This window comes from Neolamprologus multifasciatus, chromosome 14 (genome assembly GCF_963576455.1).
Source record: "Neolamprologus multifasciatus chromosome 14, fNeoMul1.2, whole genome shotgun sequence".
In the NCBI taxonomy this organism is placed as follows: Eukaryota; Metazoa; Chordata; class Actinopteri; order Cichliformes; family Cichlidae; genus Neolamprologus; species Neolamprologus multifasciatus.
In genome coordinates this window covers 17,043,675-17,064,818 of record NC_140452.1, presented here as the reverse complement: position 1 = coordinate 17,064,818, position 21,144 = coordinate 17,043,675, and the positions used below count along the sequence as shown (strand labels likewise).

At 42.3% G+C, this 21,144-nt stretch overlaps 1 protein-coding gene and 1 long non-coding RNA gene across 3 annotated transcripts in view; both read left to right on the top strand.

Moving 5' to 3' along the window:
• map4k1 (mitogen-activated protein kinase kinase kinase kinase 1) overlaps positions 1-21,144 on the top strand; it is a 60,324-nt gene that overhangs the window by 11,628 nt on the left and 27,552 nt on the right. For both annotated transcript variants that reach the window (XM_085183894.1, XM_085183893.1), the window contains one exon: positions 16,240-16,297. In XM_085183894.1, the coding sequence (XP_085040020.1) occupies positions 16,288-16,297 (10 nt within the window). In that variant the 5' untranslated portion in view covers positions 16,240-16,287. The remainder of the gene's footprint in view (positions 1-16,239; positions 16,298-21,144) is intronic.
• On the top strand, positions 7-16,233 carry LOC146503836 (uncharacterized). The gene is made up of 3 exons (XR_014877830.1): positions 7-3,958; positions 3,996-14,649; positions 14,726-16,233. It is a non-coding gene; the product is annotated as an uncharacterized LOC146503836 (long non-coding RNA).

Genomic DNA, 21,144 nt, shown 5'->3' with positions numbered 1-21,144 from the left:
GTCAGCTGCTTTGTACTGCCGCTACATGTACATGTCCGCTTAAATCAGGTTTATTCAAGCCTTACTTGTATTTTAAGAAACCTTTCACCTTTCAGGAGATCATGAGTATCTGTAAACTGTTTGAAGAAAGAAGTGGAAAATGTAAAGCTGAGTCTAAAGGAGGTTTTTGCTCCACTGGCTTCTCGCATCTCAAGTCAAGCATGTCTTACTTCTGCCTGTTTTACAAGTCGCTCACTTCTCCGCTTCCCGTCCCTGCACCTTAATGTACAGCAGCAAAAAAAAAAAAAAAAAAAAGGGGGGGGGGGGATCTCAGGCTGAACACGCGGTGCTTTGCTCGCTGTGAACGTCTTCTCTGTGAGTTTAGAAGAACATATAGGTGTGATGGAATTTAGTTTCAATGGTTTACTGCAATCACAACTTAAGTGCATCTTCTATTGTGCTGGAGGAAGTGGTTTTACAAGAAGTGAAAGTATTCTTGTCGATAACTATGTTTTTTGGCAGTTTTACTCCATCTAATAGAGAAGTTAGTGTGAACTCTGGATTGTAGTACAAGTACCACGAATTCCAGAGTTAAAGATCCTGTTTTCGAGCACTGATGTCATCAAACGCCAACAAACGGGGCTCAAGCTTTCAAAGCTACTAAAAGGTGTTTCAGGTGTTTCAGGTGCTTCAGGTGCACTCTAACATCATCCTCGACTCTGACGGGGCGTCTACGCAATCACACCTCTGAGTTGTAGTTGAAGTTTCTCCCTCTGTCCTTAAAAAGACTAATTTTAAGTCATTTAAGTCAGACTTTAACCTGAAGCAGGAAGGTGAGGTCTGAACTTAATATGGTACATTGTATATTCCTGCACACACACACCACACATTTTCAGTTTGTGGCTTGATATTTAAGGTAAACAATACCATGGTTTCTCCAACCACAAAGCCAAGGTTCAATAATACATCATCTGAAATATTTGGTTTTATGTTGATATGCAGAGTTCATTCCCATTTCTGAGCAGCAGTGAAGGTTTCGCAGGGTTAAACCCATATTTTCACACAGTGGGGAGAAGTTGGTTAACAGGCTTTGAATGTTGCTGTAAAGGTTCAGTTTAAAGAAATGTTCAGGTTGAACATCTCATCCTCTTTATCTCAGTGGAACTTGTGTTGTTGGAATTTCATGTAGTTTTGCATGTGATGTCACCTGGCGTTCCAAAAGCAAACCTTCCTGTTTTTCGAAGGAATCCACAGATCATTTGAGCTGTTTTTATTTGCAGTGTAAGGTTACAGAAAGAGGAGTGGTTCCTGCCACAGCTGCACTCCAGAAATAAAAACAGCAGCTAGACTTGTATTTTAGAAACCAGCTGCAGCATTCAGAGTTGTTGTGGTCGAGGCCCAGGACTCTGATTCTAGAGCACAAATGGTCCACAAGTAGTTGTTAATTTGATCTCAGCAGCCAGGGTTTAAACCAGCGAGTTACAAGCCCGACGGCCCAGCAAGTATCACAAAATATTCAGTTTCATTTGTTTAGATTAGGCTTAAAAAATCAACCTGATTAAAAGTGGCAGGAAATGAGAGACAAACGCGTTGCCAGTGTAGTACGTCTACTTCTGATCGCTAATTATGTCGTTTGTCGCTGTATGTTAACGAGTTGGGCGGTATTTAGAGTTGGCATTATATCAGCTTTCACCGCATGATTATTGTGGCAAAAAAAAATTCCCGATAACGACACCAAAGCTGCAGAAAATTTGAATGACAGTAAAAATAATTATGCTATCAGTAAATATCATCTTTTAACTTTGATGCATGTGTGTTTTATCTCTCTGTGGCAAATAATACACTCAGAATACGAGTGTAGGAAGGTGAAGAAGGAGTCTGTAATCAGGGAATCATCCAAAAACTTACATACTCATCTAATTGCTCTTTTGTATGCTATCATAGGTGTGTTATAAACATTCTCAAATGTCACAGCGGAAGGAGCCGCGTTCACAGAGCAAGCCTTTCATACATTTCTTGCAACTGTGTCGACTTCACGGGCGTCCGTCTACACGTATATGGATGTGATTAAGTGCGGGTTTTTTAAAAATGGATACATTTTGAGTGAATTTTGACTTCCTTTGGTGTAATTCCGTTTGAATGAACATGCGGGCTCCTGTGTAGGTGCATGCGTTACGAAGGATTGCCTGGGACTTTCCTCAGGTCACACCTGAGATGTAAAAGTTACCTAAGTCTCTCCAGTGACGGCTCACATGAGTGATAGAGTGATCTGAGTGGACTATGCGCCTTCTTTTGTACAGCTCAGTGTAAGTCACAGAACAGCGAAGCTCCATTCAGCGCACGGAACAACAAGCGACTCATTTATGAGAATTTGAAGCCAGACAGAGCTTCTTAAAGACTGATTTGAATTCATCTGTTAGCAACAAGTTATGATTGTGTTTACACAGCTCTGATTTGCAGAACGTTTAGCACCGACACTTAGTGCCAGTGCAGACAGCTTACTGTGACATTTAAATCTGTCGAGATCGGGACTTTAGATCCGCTCTGGGGTTTTCAGTTTTTGACTTTTTAATCCATCCCCCAACTCCAACCAAGAAACTTTCTTCCCTGTCTTTAATTATCATGTGCTGTGGTTTGCTGAGGTGCACAAAAAGAGAAAAATAAGAATCTCATCCGTCTATCTCATTGGAGATATTTAGCTCTGCAAATGCTGAGTTATAAAATCATCTGAGGTTGTCACGGTGATGGACCATTGCGAGCTCGTTGGTGATTAGAGTGAAGAGGATGCAGATCATTTTGGTCACTGTGCATCGTGTTGCTTTTGTAAGCGATATAAAAAAAGACTTTAATGACTTTGTGGGTCATTGGAGTTCAAATGTTATTGTGAGTTTCTAGTCTTATTTCTTTAGATAATGATCTCTTGCTCCACCTACACTGGCTTTATATTTATCTGTGCCTCCATGAGTATGAGCTCTTTGAAGTATTTAAGCTGTGATGCATGTTTTTTTTGTTTTTTTTAACAAAATCTATATTAAAATGTGGCACATTAGCAACATCCTGCACGAATACGCTTTACAGAAGAAGGTAAGTTGAGGCTTCAGAGTTTCTCCGAGTCGCTCTCGGCCACCTGCTTCAGCCCATGTGTGGACTGTTTTTTTTTCATGTGCCAGTTTTGGTGGATACGGAGCATTTCAGAGTCGAGCTGTTCAGCAGTTCATGCCATGCGCTGTAAAACTGTAACCTATGCAAAGCAGTTTATCTGTAGAGTGAACACACTTCCTCTAAACAGGTCAGTTCTGTGACCTTGTTCTGTTTTACAGGGAGGGAGATATTTGCATAATTGCCCTTCCTTCACATGTGGACACACGCTCACACAAAAACACCCATGCACAGATATGATCACACCCACACACGCATGCTCGATCACATGGTTTCAGCTACGCGTCGTTGCACAGCCTAATGGAGGTCATCCTGCAAGCAGCAACTGTTTTTGCACCATCAGCAGTGGTGAAAAAGTAGGACTTTAAGTTATGCCTGTTTATGCGTGTGTGTGAGAGAGAGAGATGACCATTATGGGAACTGTACAGCGTCTTAGCCTCATGTTGTACAGGGAGGGACATTCACAGGAAGAAACATATACCTGCTTTCATATCAGACAGTTCCTCATCCTCAGGAGTAAGAGTAGGTGCATCTGATGTAGAGATGGAGAACAAAGGCCGTGTCGACCGCAGCTGATAAGGCCAAGTTGTGTTGTAGATCATTTCCTATTAGTTCATGTGTCTTATATTGATTTTAGCATGTAAGCTGCACGACTTTCTGTGGGGATTAAACACTTTTTACCCCATAAAATCTCCTAATGGGGTAAGTATCTGATTTTTCAAACGCTTTGTACCCCAGGCGTTCAAAGACTGAGCCTGATTTGAAAAGCGCATAATCTGCATTTAGTTCTGCCTCGAATAGCTTCTTCATTGTCTCACATGCCAGCAGTCGGCTTTGTGTGTTCTCATCAGGCGGAGGCACTTTTGACAGCTCATTTGCAACACGAGCACCTGTGACACCTGCACAGGGTCACCTCTGTATTGGCACATACCTCGTCTTCATCGGATGTGTAGAGATGTTCACGCAGTCCTGCGTGCAGCCTCTGCTGCCTGTGGTTCAGATGCAGCGCCAAGTTCCTCTCAAACACCATGTTAGCATCAGCCAGCGTCGTCTAAGATAAGTCAGCTGGGCCCAGAGTACTCATACGGTAAATTCATAAATGATCATTTTTCATTTCGATGATGGTTGTCACATCATCCTGTGGCCTATATAAACTGGTATAGATCACAGACTGTATATAAAAGATGGCTGTAGCCAACGTGACATTGTCCGCTGGTTCTGGACTCCTTTTTTCGGAAGTTCCAGAGTTATCTGGCTTTGTTGTTTGAGTAGCAAGTTTTGTTGGCAGCCAGTCGGAAACTCCATTTAATGTTTGATAGATAGCGTGAATGATGCTGATCTGGTGGCATGCTCCCAGTCCACATTTTTTCCTGCTGAGACATTTCTTAAACCTTCTTTCTGTGTTTGTCAAACCTGTTGGACAACACTGCACAGCCGATATTCCCGTCAGAGCATTTTCTGTAGCAAAGTTTATAATAGTAATGGATTGGATTTATATAGGGCTTTTCAAGGCAATGCCACTATTCATTCACACACTGGTGAAGCTACGGTTGTAGCCACAGCTGCCCTGGGGCAGACTGACAGAAGCGAGGCTGCCATATCGCGCCATCGGCCCCTCTGGCCAACACCAGTAGGCGGTTGGTAAAGTGTCTTGCCCAAGGACACAACGACCAGGACAGAGAGCCTGGGGATTGAACCGGCGACCTTCCGGTTACAGATACGCTTCCCAACTCCCTGAGCCCCAAGTGTGTATCCGAGTGTTTTATGTTATGAGCAGATTTCATTGAATGAAGAACTCATGAGATGAGGAAGTGCCTAGCTTCTAAATTGGCTGCATGCCCTCGTGTGTATAAATAACTTCCTTACAGGCAACAAGATAGAGAAGATATTTACTAAGAAGCTACTGTCGCTGCCGCTGTTGTTATATTTGCATGTTAAGTCATTCACAGATGTTAGATTGTGAGACTTTGTGCTGTAAGATGATCACTTAAGAAGCTGAACAGAGGGAGTGTTGAGGGGTTAATTCAATGAAATCGCTGAAAGCAACATCACCGCACACACGCGTTACAATTACTCGTAAAACCTTAAAAGCACTGCATTTTTGTGCGTCACTGTTCTGGGTAGCCTCGCTGCTTGCTCGTCACCGAACACGCCGGATACTGAACTTTTAAACTTTTCACTTCGCCTATTCTCTAAAAGCTGTTGGGTATGAAGTGGTTGAATATGGCGTCAGGGGCTAAATAAGCAGCAGTGAGGTGAATTGGTGTGGTGTAAGTGAGGGCGATGTCAGGAAGATGAGCTGGAGTATTATCTCCACAAAACTGAAGAATGAATGGCGGCCACATGTAATGCTGAGCGTGTGCACATACATTACACGATATTACACGTGTGATATGTTGCTTCAGCCTGAAGATGCTATTTTCATATGTTTGCGTGTCTGCAGTTACAGGTTTACGATGCGGCTGCTTTGAAGCTCGGAGTCGCAGCTTGTTGTGGGCATCGTGCTGTTGTTGGGATGTCCCGGCTTTTCAATTAAGAACAGGAACTATATACAAAGGATAGACGCAGCTGATGGTTTTTAGAGTCCACATGTTGAAGCCTCAGTGGGAGCATTTTGGCTGCTGAGGTGTGCTTTTGAAGCCAAATGTTTTCACGTTGACTCAAATAAGTCTTTAGCTAAAGGTAGCATATGTTGGTTAGCATCACTGCATGGCTGCATAGGTGGAGACATGTCCCGTATAATCAGCACTAAGTAACATGTTCCATGCTGAAAACTAAAGAAGAAATTTCTTGGAGTTTTGTTAGTAATGATCTAATTTCATAATTAAAATGTTCTAAAAGGCACTTAAAACACAGTTTAAAGGACTCCAGTTAGCAGGCACAGACCATTCCTCAAACTCCAGTATCCAGATGGATGTTATAAATACAGAAATATGCTCTTTAATGCTGTAAATTTGGCTTTCTAAGATGGGAGCATGTGGGGTGTGTGTGTGTGTGTGTGTGGGGGGGGACACTCTTGTGCCACCATCACCAGTTTGTTGGAGACACAGACTGGTCCATACCTGAGCTTACAGTAGCTGCTTTAGCCAGGTCCTGTTATAAGTAGACATGAAAGCATACTTCGTGTCCTCAAAACTCTTTAAAGGATCTGATTTAAGACGAACTACATTTCAGCTCCAGCTGTTAAAGCCAGTAGACTTAAGCTAATCCAAAAGTTACTTAAATAGCAAACTCATTGTCATCGCTGCCAATGCTTAGGACCAAGAAGCTGAAGCTGATGTTGATGCAGTTAGCTTTATAAGTATTTAGTCTTAAACATCATCTCATAAATAAAGATGATGATGATAAACCAACATGCTGATGGCCTGATGGAAAGATAGGATCATCACATGGTTTAAATAAAACCTGGCAGTTAGCTGGAAGAGCATGAAAATCAGCAGCGGTCATCATCTGGAGATCTGCACAGTGGAAGATGGAAGAGTTTGTGGTGATCTAGCGGATGTTTTTTGTTTTCAGTAATGTGAGTGTTTATGAAGTTCTGTTATATATATATACACACATTTATATATATATATATATATATATATATATATATATATATGTGACTTGTTTAGTGGAAAAATCCTTTGAAGTGTGATACTGCTCACTGTGGTCACGTGACTGTGACTTCTTCAGGTTTCATTCAACACTTTTAGTTTCAGAAATAGACGCCTGTCAGTCGCAAACGGTGAATTTTCTCTTATTAAAGCTCTCGTTGGAGACATTTTCTATAATTTTACTCACTCCTTCACTTTCCACCAGCCTCTCTTTGTCTTTTACTGTCCTGTTTGTAGTATGAGCCTAAAGGTTGAGTGAAACCTAACATTTCTGAAAGTCTCTTATTTTTCAAAATGTGAGCAACTATTGACATTTAAGTTTATCACCTCTAATGGCGTAACCTTTATTTTATCACCTTTGTTGACTCATCCACATTTAGGGCATGAATATGATGATAGGAGTGTGGATTAAATGTTGAATGACGCAGTGATTCAGCTTTTTCCTTCAGAAGTTGACAAAAGTGTAATCACTGTCAGCAAGTGACATTTTGGTGAAATAAGTGTCAGCACTGTGTTATGAGCAAACTCCTATTTGTTTAATTTTCCTGCAAAAAGCACCTCATATTTCCTCCCTGGTCATTCACGCCCCTCTGCAGTGACTCTGTGCCCCACCGGTGGGCCCTGCCCTTCAGTTTGAGATGCCTTGACATAGCCCTGGATGGATGTGACGTGCCTTTACTGACCACTCTCGGTGCTCAGGTGTTCTGAGCATTGTTAAGTATAAAAACAAACCCTCTTTGTGTGCAGATATGATCTGATGTGCTGGTTTTACTCTTAGGTGGTCACTTCCTTTCAGCGTTTGTACTCACACTCAATCGTGGGGACGATCCCATGCATTTAAGTTAAAAATCAGTCTTCTGTTGCAGTGATGTTTCCTGCACAGCGGAGGAGAAACTTTGCTGAGACTTGGTTTTGCTTGGTTTTCTCTGGCTTGGGAAGTGACTCAAAGTTAACTGAGCTGGCTGCAGGTTTGCACCTCATCATGTCAGAATCTTCCTCCTCTTACAGTAAAAACCCCGAGTCTCCTTATCTGATGTGGCTTGTGCTACTAAGCTGCACTTTAGGGTTGCTATTCAACATCTTGCAACTCTAGTTTCATGCTCATAGCCTGACAGAAGCTGCGGGAAGCTGCGGGCTGCACCTGGTGTGTGTGCAACCTCAGGCACAAAAAGAAGAAGTGAGACAAACGAGCAGCAGACTACATACAAAATCTGCCTGCAGAGCCAAGTTAACTGTGTCAGAAACAGTGTGGTTTTGTCTGTGTGTCGGTGTGTGTGTGTGTGTGTGTGTGTGTGTGCTTTACAATGAAATGTGCTTGAATTTTTGTTTGGCTTGGATTTATCTTTAACCCCAAAAAGAGGAAGAGAGATCATTTTTATGATGCTGAGAAATTCAGACAAATTATGCCAAATACCTGCACGCATGTGTGTGTGTGTGTGTGTGTGTGTGTGTGTGTGTGTGTGTGTGTGTGTGTGTGTTTGGCTTATTTGATAACTAACCTACATCAAAATAAGATGATAAATGATCAGCTTCAGGCTTTCTTGTGTTTCTCGTGTCTGAATATTGAGCTTGCTGCCATACTGGAAGAAAAAGAGGATATTTTCAGGTGATTGAAGTATTGCAAAAGTCCTTTCTGGCGTAATCTGGAGGCATCATTTTATTCTGAAAAAGACTTAGAAATGCATATTCCCCCACAATGACTCACAGCATCTGCAGTGAGTCACGGAACAAAGTTCAAAATGCTGCTGCTTGTCTAGAAGAACCAAAATACACTTTAAGTGCTTCTCGTCTTTTTACACTCATGAACTGATGGATGCATCAGGGACGGTGTGTTGGCTGACATGCAGACTGGAGGATCAGGGGATCGAACCATAGACCGTCTGAGGAGTAGAGAACATGATCGACCTTAAGTTAGACCAAATCTCCACATTCCGTATATTTCAAACACACCTTTATCCCGTACCTGGACACATTATACAAAAACTGTGAAAACCCCTATGCAGATGATTTGTTTCCCTGAAGTTCTTCTACTGTTGATTTTATAGTCTGTCTGGGATTAAACTTATTCAGATTACAGATGACCTCTGAGTTTTTAAGCGCTTCACCAATCAGACTGTATCAAAATGTTTAGGTTGAGGCATAAATAACCACGAGGTTATGCTAAATTTTAAAAAATCATCAAAAGGGACTAAAGCAGCTCAAATATTCAAGTCTCAAGACTGAGCTTGAGCTCCGACCGTACACACAGGTGTGAGTTTTAGCTCGTGTGCTTTTTGACTGCCCTCGTTTCTGGCTGGTGTTTGCTTTTCAGCTCCGTCCCTCCTCCACCCTTCCTTTTTCCATCCCTCGCAATGATCTGTGTGACGTTTTGCGTCGAGGAGCCGGTAGTCGTTGTATGCCCTGCTGAGAGAAAGTGAGAGGGAGGAGGCCGCCTACGCTCAAAGTCTTTGGCATGTGCGCCAACGCACTACGGACGCTGCGGCGTTGGTCCTGCCTCGTCAGCCATGTTTGCTCTATTATCGCTGCTCAAAATCGACCATTAGCTCAACACAGCGGGTCAAAATGATTCGCAGGCCGTCGTGCAAAAATCCAGAGTTTAGCTTTAGCATCTTCTCTGACCGCTTCTCAGAACTGCCAGGTGTGTTTTTTAGTTTTAAGAATGAGATGCGGACACATCCATCCGGTCTGTGTTCACTAAACACACCAGAGAGGAAGCACGGAGAGATGAGACTGACAGAGATTTCTTATCTTTAGCCGTAAGACAGAGTATGACTAATAATATGTTTAATAACCTGTGTAGGTGTTTATATATTTATGTCTGTGCTGGGTGTTATGGGGCTGCTCAAAGTTAGATATGTTTAAGTAAGATATGGTTAAGATTACAGCTGGGTTTATATCCGGCTGCTTTCAGGGACAACAGACTCATGTGAGGTGTAATCTGAGTTCTTGTTTCCCTTCAGCTCGTTCCTTGTCTCGGGACTGTAGGAAAGCAGAGTATGAGGATGCTTAGAGTGTCATCATCACAGAGGTCAGCGAGAGGAAACACCCCTCTGCGGCACACACTTCAAAGTGGAAATGTTTCTGTGGAAGGTCCACAGCTTCCTCTGTGTGTTTGTTTGTTTACTGCACAGGGTGTCTTTCCTCTCAGTGACCTCTGCTGTGTGTCTCTCTCACACAGTGATTGAATGGAGTTTCCATTGTCGCTGTTGTTTTTCTTGCCTCAGCTTTCAGGCTCTGATTGCTTTTGTTTGACTGTACTGCTCTTGTAAGCTCAGCCGTTGTGCGACCAGACCTTTGCTTTTCTCAGTAGAGAGTTAGAAACTCTCTACTGTGAAGTGAAAGCTTTGTATTGCTCAGTTTTACCCAGAAATGCTGTGTAAGATAGTCCAAAAAGGTACCGCACAGGTACGTTTTTATCTCGTCCCTAACGATAAGAATGACTAAACTTTCCGAGAAGCAACTCACAAATCATCATCAGACAGATACCGAAGCTCTGCACGGCCTCTTTAGGTACACAAGCGACGCAGTTTCAGTGCTGCCGTTTTGGACACCCTGTGATGCACAGTGAAGGGATTTTTATGACAGTTTCATGTTAGAGACCGCATCCAAAACAAAACAGACAAATGGCCCAGCAGAGTAAACTAAGCGTCCAGCAAAAACAGCTATCCAGCTGGAGGACGGGCCAGATTTAAGCCTATTCAAATTGAACTCATTCATTTTATTTTTTTGAAAGTAACTCTCAAACTGGACTTCCTCTGATGGCAGCTTGAGGCTTGTTCCAAACCAGTAGGGGTGCATCGATATTGAACCGTTCGATACAGTGCTTTCGGTTCGGTACGCATATGTATGAACAATACAAAATTTTTAATTTATTTGATCAACTTTCCTTCTGACGATGCTGTCTGTGTTGAGCGCTCAGTGGGTCTGCGCTCGACAGTGCAGCCTAGGCGGAGTAGTCGAACACAGATTCACTGAGCGCAGGGCAAGCTAGCGAGACAGAAGTTAAGCTTTCGTTGCAACATGGCAAATTGAACCTCCCCCACCCTCATTCAGATCTGGCTTTTGGAACTATTTTGGTTTTCATGTGAAGTATGACCCTGAAGGTAAGCGCGTCATGGACAAAAGTAAAACAGTATGTCGGATGTGCCACGCAATGCTCAATTACATTGGTGGGAACTAGTGTGTTAGCTCAGTTAGCTTGTTAACGTGTTGGCCGTCCAGCCCCACGCATGGGGCTATCCGCGGTAGCTCGTTAACGGAGATTTGCCGTGTTGTGGCGTTAACGTCATTTCAGATTTACGCTGACAGCACAACACAACGAATATGACTGCACATTTACTCTGACATCATCCCAGTGCAAAGACAAGTGGAAGCAGACAAAAACAACAAGCACGCATGCTACAAACTTTACCCGAGTCATTTAGACAGCCGTTAGGACATGATTCTCCTTATGGGGACCTGATATGTTTAATATGCTGCTGAGAATATAGCCCAGAAGAAGCGTATAGTATAGCTTTTATTTTGGAAAGAACCATTTCTCTGTAATAAACTTTTTTTTCCAAAGATGAGTGATTTCTCGATCAGATATATTTATTTTCTTTATTACTTTGTTGTTTCAGCAACATTAAATTTAAAAACTACTTTTGAGTTAAAATATATATTTATAATTTTAATAAATGACAAATTAAAAAGGCATGAACATTTTTTTTGTATCGAACTGTGACACCAAAGTATCGAACCGAACCAAACAGTGAATTTTTTTGTATCGTTGCACCCCTACAAACCAGTCAATCCCACATTAAAATATAAATCTTTACAGTAGAAATAAATGTGTCCAGGAGCTGTCTGTGGTTAGTTTCCACCTTTATAGCAACTGAAGTTTTTTTGTTAACCGTCCTGGAGTTAATCTGATAAGGCTTAGAGTGAGGAGCATGCAGATCTGCCAACATTACTAGCCGCCCATTGTTTGGTAGCTTCACCTGCGCTAACTGGAGACTCTTGACTGTGTTTGCGCTCTTTTTGTCTTTTTAATTAAATTTTAATTCGGTTTTCTGGGTGCTGGAGTGTTTCCCTGCTCTCATAGGTCTGGAAGGTGGAAACACCTTGGGCAGGTCTCCAGTCTTAGTGCAGAATAACTTCTCTCAGCAATACTGTTTTTGTTTTCTTCTACATACTGGTCTGCTGTATCTGATCAGAGACAAATGTGAACAGACCACAGGGTAACTCGTTACTCAGCTAAAGATCAGCTCAGCTGCCTGCTTTGAACCTGATGCAGGGTTTCCCAAATGTTTAGATTCATTTCGTAGCACATGTTCAATGAAGAAAGAAGCCAGCTTGCACACTTTCTCCTCCACCCTGTAAGACAGCAGCTCATCATGCTTTGTTTTCAGAGCAGGTGGTTGGTCATCCACCTCAAAGCTTAACTCGGGACCACCCGGTTTGCGTCACAAGCCTGTTGTTGTTGCATATGGCTGAATTTCATTGACATTCTGTGGTCTCTGGTTGCTGGTGTCTTCCTGTGTGTACGCCACTTTAGATTGCAGCTGGTGAAGAAGGTAGTGTTCTGCTCTGCAGCCCCAGCTAGCTCAGCCCAGGTTCACATGACTCCCCGGGGTCAGGCTGGACCTCTGCCTCTGATGGAACCACCAGGAGAGCAAAAGGCCTAACCTCGCCAGCTGCAGTGAAGGCGGTGGAGCTCGATGATATCGCGGACCGCCACTGCACCAACCCGACAGAAACTCAACAGTCAGGGCTGAGGCTGGCTGGTTAGCAGAGATCGAGGAGATTAACTGTTCAGAGAAACATTCTCAAGATAGTCAAGTGACCAGAAAAAAACTGCAGCTGTCATCACATGTGGCTGTGCAGCAGAAAAATGTGGAGCAAAGGTGCTGAGAGGGAGTGCAGTAAAGAAAAAACTGGAGCATGAGCCAAGGTTAGCAGAGCTGCACGAGCATCTCACATTATCACAGTCTCTTAGAATAAATGCATGAGCTCTCTTAGACAAAGCCGTGCCCATGAAAATAAAAGAGTCTTTATTTATTTTTTATGCCATGAGGATGTAGGTGCTGCTCCTCGGAGCTTCACAGTTCTCCAACCGCGACTCTGAGGAAAGATTTCGCAAGCGCCTGAAAACTACCTGTGCTTTAGTTTAACTCCAGTTTGAGTATTAAACTTTAGTTTGTGCTTCAGTGATCTCCTAAACCGTTGTCAGTGTTTGGCCGTTGGAGGCGTGGGGGTGGGATAACAATGTCTCCACTGTGATGCGGTGTGTGAAATTCGCTGTACCCAGTTTAATCTCAGCAGGTAAACTCGACACAGCGATCGTTCTTTTACCTTTTGAGTTTGTGAAAGGATGGATTTATAGGTCGGTCATGGCTTAAAAAAAAGGAAACCCCTTAATGCAAATGAAGTCGTCAGTTGTTTGTGACCACCCTCCCACTGCGACTACAACACCCAGACTTTCCACTGTGCCATTTCAGTATCAATCTCAGAGGCGCAGACCGCCTACCGCCAACGTTAAATTTACCTCCAACTGCAAAGTGTCGACTTCCATCGTTGTTTTTGCCGATGGCGTTAATTTTCCGACAAATTGAATTTTGCGCCTAGCAAGGCGGAGGTGGCCGCCGTTTTGGCTTCTTGCGTTCTTCTCATTTGATTAGCATCTTAAGCATGCCTGCTCTTAAAATGCTAATGATGTTGTTCTAATGCCACAAACTGCTTTGTAAACAGTGGTTTTGTTATAACGATTCAGTAGCAAGATGAGTGTGAAGGACACGGATGACATAACGTGGCAGTTAGTGTCCTGCTAGTGTAGCTCTGTGCTCGCGGGCTGACGGAGGATGGTTGGAGGGGGTTAAACTGCCGTCATTTTGACATCACTTTGTGAACACTTTGTACCTCGGACAGCGGGGAGGTTGAAAAACACATGTGTCACCGTGTCGTTGCTTTTTGAACCTCCCTCTCTGAGGTAGCGGAGTTTTCCGTGTCACACGTGTGCAGGCTGTCATGCCCTCGCTGACCGACTACACTTATGACTGTTTCTCTTCCTCTGAGTGCAGTGAGAGTGTGGGCAGCTGTCACATCTCAACTTTGATGTTCAATATGTGTAAAATCATCTCTGCGCCTGTAACCACTGAAAAAAGGAAGTTACTCCTGAGTTATCAACCTGATCACTGTGTTTTTCTCCATCTTTGCTCGCCGCTGCCGCCGCTCGTCCAGGTGAGCGTGCACTGTGGACTTGTTTCCTTTGTTTCCTGAATAATTAAGTCTAATTAAGAAGACAACATTTGACCGTAATGATGAGTCTTCACACCTCAGTATAGATCAATAAAGACGTGGTTTGATAGTCTCCAGGTTTTACAGAGAGCGCCCTCGCTAACCTCTGATGCAAACCAGGTCATTTTGTTCTATAAGTGGGCCTTAAATGTGACTTCATCGGTTACTCCTCATCAGGTTTCAGATGTCTTTTCTGTCACAGTTAGTGTCCCTGCGGTTTTTCTATCACACCTGTTCCAGTCAGTTAATCACGCTCCTGTGATACACACTCACCTGTTTCCCTCATTTACCTCCCACATCGCCTTGTCTCTGCACATTTCCTACTTCCTCTGCGTTACCCCTCATGGGTTTTTGTTTCCTTGTGTATTACAGCATCTGTTTGTGGATTTTTGCCTCTTGCTAAGCTCCCCCTCTGTAACTGATCTGCTGTAGGTGACCATTTTTGTGGTCCCTTTTCCTCTTTTGAAACCTTTACGGGAAAATATCTCACAGACAGGGTTAAAGGTTGTTTCTATATTCTGTATGATATATAAGAACCATCCAGCCAAAGTAGCACCTGCAGTTTTCGGTGCCTTGCTTATGTACAACTTCCCTTCACACGTATCGGGCTTGCAGCTCTGACTAGTGATTAGTCTCAACAGTTAACCTCTTAAGCCCCAACGCCCCCTGATACGGGGGCAAAGGGCAGGAGATCAGTTAGGCTTGGGGCTTAAGAGGTTAATACAGTATAAATAACTCGGTGATGTTTCTAGTGCAGTTAATGCTAAAGCTTAACTGTTAACTAGTTGTGTAAATCTGTACTAAATACAAGGATTTAATAAAGCCAAAAATGTTTCATAAGTCTTAAAGTTTCTGTTAAAATGAAGAAGATGATAAACATGATATCTATCTAAAATTTGGTTACCATGGGGATGACCAACATGAACACCTAGTGTTGCTTTTGGTTAAATTCTCTAAAACCGGCCGAAAATAACAAAAACCTTTAAAACGTGAGACAGCTGTGAAACATTAATTCGTTGATGATTGCAGCGACGTCCTCGATGCCTCGTGTTCGTTATGGAGTCTCTGTCTCCGTCTGCTATCTGGCAGGTCTGGGATCGAGACCTGCTCAGACCAACTCAAAAATTACAGCTCTGCTGCTGCTGCTGAGAGACGGTTTGTTGGCCTTCGTCTTTCCTCACCCTGTTTTTGCGTTTAGCGTGTAACAGTGTTCAACCTGCTTTTGTGAGTTTATTTTTATCAGTAAGTTATTGTGAGAATGGCGTGCCCGTCCTCGCCCATTTATTTTAACCTCATACTCCCACATGATCACTGAGGTCTGCTGTGTGTACCGAGGTCCTGACACCGGCCTTCACAGAGGCTGCTTCTAAACTGTGGAGCAGCTTTGTCTTTGCTATCAGGTCTTCATCAGCACTGAAGACCTTTGAGACCTTTGCTTTTACTGCTTTCGCGCGAATGTTGTGTTCCTTTTTGGTGATTTTATTTTAATCACCAAACTACACATTCTTCACCAGTTTGTTGGTTTTAAATGTGCTTGTGAGTAAATTTCACTTGACTTTACTTGACCGTGTGAAGTCTGTGTGCGTGTGTGACTGTGACGCACAACTCAAGCTGTGAAGCGATTAAACCTCACTCAGTTTCTTTTTCGACTTCATCAGACTTACAAGGCTAGACTTTCCGAGTGGTGCTGTTCGTCTCATGTCACATGATGTGTGCGATCACCCTCATGTAAGAGAGCTTTAATCGTCTCTGCCAGCCAAAGGAACAATGCGCCTAGATCGATCGCAGCGGTTGGACAAAAATAATTGTGCCGTTTTTATTTCTCGGTACGGCTTTTACCGTGTGTGAGAATGTAGCGCATGAGCTTCAACTCGGAGGAAATGTTTGTGCGTATGAGAGCGTTTTTTTTATAGTTCTTTTATAAATAAGTGTGCAAAGAGAAGTGACACCTTCTGGGATCACACTTTTAAAGGTCATCATATGTCTGTGTGTGTGTGAGTGAGCGTGTGTGTGTGTGTGTGTGTGTGTGAGTGTTTAATGCCACAGCTTTGTGCAGTGGGCTGTATCTTGCACTCCACTGATCTGGACAGCAAAAATGCAAATTAAGCTTCTACTGGCACACAAGAAAACAACAAAATCAAAAGAAACCCACCAAAGTGCTGAGATCTAATAACTGACTGATGCACTACATTATAAAAAATAAAATTATCTGTATTTTTTATGTTTTCAGGCACGGAACAAGCAGAATGGAGAGCTGACAGCTATCAAAGTTATCAAGATGGAGCCAGGTGAGAGATTTACCTGAATCTTCAAACTATTGCTTGATTTTTATCAGCTGATTTCATCTTTTAATTCTTGTGATTCTTCGTGTTCATGTTGAAGTGTGAAAGTTGAGACGACGTCGAGATGTTACCTCAGTGTTGGCTTGAGGTCCAGTGATCTGCAGGGGGACTTAAACTTACGAACCCTTCCTTCGGCACGCTCTCCTACTGAGCTGCCCAAGTCCCACTCACACATCTGCATCACAAGGTTTTTAATACTGGCATCAGGTGCCAACACACACAGAGGCGCTAACAGTACAAATAGGTTGAGTTTGTCATGCAACAAATAAGACAGAATTGGGATGTTTCAGCAGTCATATGAAAAACTGAGTAGACTTGCTTCATGACATTGAAGTTTGCAGACATTCATTTATGCACGGCTCTCTGAAGGCCCCACCGCAGCATTTCAGTCGCTGAGGTCTGGACTTCGACCGGAGCATTGCAGCTAGGGCCACAAACTATTATTTTGATAGTCGACTAGTCACCGAATATTTTTGCAATTAGTCGACTAATCAGATCATGCGTCCATTGGACGTAAAACGTACAGCTTATTGCACCAGCAGCATCTGCTCTTATATAACTATCATTAGCTTACAGCTTTAAGTGTTTCAGATATGTGCTAACTAAAAATAAAGACAAGATGATAGTTTATTAAATTTTAATGAAATTTGCAGATTGTTTCGGTGAAGTTTAATAAACTCCTTGCTATCTAAAATATAACGGGACACTGGAGTATATTCTCGAGCCTTGAACCCCGGCTAGCTATCGAGCTAGTGGGTAACAGACGCTTTTGAAAATATGTGGTGTCTGGGACTTCCGGTGAGCGCTCCAAAATGGCGGATTAACTTTTTGTCCGCTCCTGATCATAAGTGAGGAAAACTCCACAAACTCGATACAATAACCGTATTCATACTGACGATGATATACAATGCGTGGAGGCAGATGTAAAAAGACACAGGGGGGCTCCAAAAGTTACGGAGAGGCAAAAGACACCTTGCGGGACGGCGACAGCGACGGAGCTAGCATGAAGAGGAGCACGGAGCAAAGTGAGGAAAACGAGCTAACAATGGCTAAAGCAATACAAAATTTGAGCGATAACATCCGAGAGATGAGGAAAGAAATCAAAGAAGATCTGAATAACCTAAAGGCTGAGATGAATCAGAAGCTACAAGATGCCATCGTGGATATTCGTAATCACGCCACTAGGCTAACTGAAGCAGAACAACGTGTGAACGAACTTGAGACAGTGAATGTGGACCTGAGAGATGCGCTAATTCATTGTCTGGACCAGCAGAAAACTCTCCAGACCAAAGTCACGGACCTGGAAGGAAGATCGCGCCGCAACAACCTCCGTATATACGGAATTAAGGAAGATGCTGAGGGGAATGATATGATGGCATTCATTAACAACTTCATAAAGAAAGAACTTGCCCTTCCCGAAGATGAGGAGTTGCAGATTCAGCGCGCTCACCGATCACTGGGACCAAAACCGCAAGACATAGCGATTGCAAGGTCTATTGTGGTTAACTTCCAGAGGTGTGACATAAAAGACAAAATCCTGAGAGCAGCTTGGGCAAAGAAAATTTCTTATGAGGGCAAAACTATCACTTTTACACACGACTTACCGACTGAGATTAACAACAAGCTCAAAGAATACAAGGACATTAAGAAGACCCTCAAAGAACAAAAAATTCGTTTCCAGACACCATACCCAGCTAAAATGAGAATTCATTGGGAGAGCGGACCACGCCTGTATAAGAGTGCATCAGAAGCGGCAGAGGATATGAAGAAGCAGGGTTACGCTGTGGAGATGCCACGCTGCAGGGACGTCAACTGGGAACAGGTTTTCACCCAAAGCACACACTGGGAGAAAACGGATAGCTCACACTCCGAACGTGTCCGCGGAAGGCTTCGTGGATTTCTCAGACAATAAGTATAAACTATCTTGTGTTAGGCCTCACTGGACTAAGCGGCCAAAATACCTGTTTTGGCTCTGTAAGTACTGTTTCCTAATCTCAGTTTATTATAATAGAGGAAGAGGCGTTTAGCCTTTCTGTTACATTTTATTTAAGATTTGTAAAGAAATACCTCTACCATATGCTGGCATTGTACGTGTTGCTCCCGTAAGGTTTTTTACTTTATACCTTTTTTTTTGCGTTAGACCTGTGTCGTGTAAAACAGACTATGTTGATCAGGACCGGGAGAGAGATAATTAAAATGCGCAGAGACAAGAGAAAGCTGCTAGATGCAGCGATGGAGCTCCTACATATGGTAGGATTTTTTCTCCAATATTGTAAGAATGGACACTATAGAATGACAGGGCACTATAAAGCCCCAGGAGTGGAAGTCAAGGTAACATATGTTCAGTTTTTGTGGTTATTTTGTTCTTATAGTTCTAACTATGTTCAGAGCGTCGACATAAGTGGTTGGAAATACCGGTATGAGTAACTGTGACTTTAGAGCAGCTTCATGGAATGTAAATGGACTTAACAACCCTGTTAAGAGGAGTAGAGTCATGTCTAAGATAAAGCGGGAAAAAATACAGATTGTGTTTCTCCAAGAAACTCATTTATCTCAAACAGAGCATGAGAAGTTAAAGAAGTTTGGATTCTCAAATACATTTTACAGCTCTTTTAAAACAGGTAACAAAAGAGGAGTTGCGGTATTGATACACAACTCCCTACATTTTGAACTTACCAGACAAGTAAAGGATAATGAAGGCAGATATGTGTTAATTCAAGGAAAAATAGAGGGCAAAATGGTAACTCTTCTTTCAGTCTACCTACCACCAAATTATGATTTGAAACTTCCTAAGAAAATCCTTGAATTGATCTCCTCGGAGTCTCAGGGTGTGTTAATATGCGCAGGGGACTTTAATACAATCATGCATAAGGAGGATACCTCTAATAATAAGAGGATCGTGACTTCACAGAGTAAATTGCTAAGAAAGGGCCTGGATGACTTGGGCTTATTGGATATTTGGCGAGAAATGCATCCAAAGCATAGAGATTTTACTTACTTTTCACCTCCCCATGCCGTATATTCAAGAATAGATCTTTTCTTTGTCTTTAGAAATGATAGACATAGGGTAAAAAGTTGTGACATAGGCACTAGGAATATGTCAGACCATTCACCAATTTATCTAACAATTAACCTAGAGACTAGACCAAAAAAAACTATATGGAGGCTAAATACAGGTCTACTTAACAATAAGGCTATTATAAAAGAGATAAAAACTGAAATAAAACATTTTCTAGAAATAAATGATAATGGCCAGGTAAATCCTAACATTTTATGGGACACCTTAAAGGCAGTTGTTAGGGGCAAATTTATATCACTAAGTGCAGCTCTGAAGAAAGCTAAAGAGAATCAGCTAAATGGACTTGAAAATACACTAAAAGATTTAGAAAACAGACACAAGAAGACTCAACAAATTCAGAAAATTAAAAAACAAATTCTCGATATATATCAGGAAGAAGAAGAGAAAAAATACAAATTTATGAGACAATCATATTATGAAACGGGGCCAAGGGCAACAAAATTACTTGCTAGAAAACTTCGTAAAAAGCAAATGGCGCATTCTATATGCTCAGTCCTTGATCCCCAAACTGGGAAATTACAAAGTGACCTGGAAGGAATTGACTTGGCATTCCAAACCTATTACAAAATGTTATACGCACAACCTGCACAAGCCAATACAGAAGATATAAAAATGTTTCTTAATTCATTAGATTTGCCATCAATTGGCAAGTGTCAAAATGAATGCCTAACCAAACAGATTCAGAAAGAAGAATTGGAAATGGCCTTAAAGAAACTAAAAAATAACAAAACACCAGGTACAGACGGCCTGCCGGCTGAGTGGTATAAGGCATTTGAGGTGGAGGTGCTTCCAGTTTTTCTAAGGTCATTGAACTGGACATTAGAGAATATGTCCACCCCCCCATCATGGTCTGAGGCAATCATAACAATTATACCTAAAGACGGTAAGAACAAAACGCTGTGCAGCTCATATAGGCCGATATCAGTCCTAAACCAAGATTATAAGCTTTACGCCTCAATTATATCTAATAGGCTAAACTCGTTCATTCCAGATTTGATTGATGAAGATCAAACTGGATTTGTTGGGGGCCGGCAAACCCAAGACAAGATAAGACGCTCTCTCCACATAATCAATAATGTAAGAGAAAATAATCATAAAGCAGTACTAATTAGTCTGGATGCCGAAAAGGCCTTTGATTGCGTCAGCTGGACGTATTTGTTCTTGGTCCTAGAAAGATTTGGTTTTGCTGAAAACTCCATTAACAGTATTAAGACATTATATTCGATGCCTACCGCGAGAATCAAGATAAATGGACGAGTCACGGACCGTATAAAGTTGGAAAGATCTACTCGTCAAGGTTGTCCCTTGTCTCCGACTCTTTTCGCTCTTTACATTGAACCTTTAGCACAGGCAATAAGAGAAAATAATAGTATTCATTGGGGTTGTAGTTAATTCAAGAGAACACAAAATAGCATTATATGCTGATGATGTCCTTTTGTACTTGTCAAATCCAGACCAGTCCATCCGGACCCTTTTAGATTTGCTGGGAAGGTTTGGGATGTATTCTGGTTACAAACTCAACATAGGAAAAACACAAATTTTAAGTTTTAACTATAGCCCGTCGAGTGAGGTTAAATTTTTTTTTTTCTGTTGATTGGTCTCTGAAAGCAATTAGATATTTAGGAGTATGGCTGACTAAATCGTTAGATGACTTGTATAAAAAAAACTTTGAGCCCGTGAGCCAAAAGATTAAAGAGGACCTCACCCAATGGTC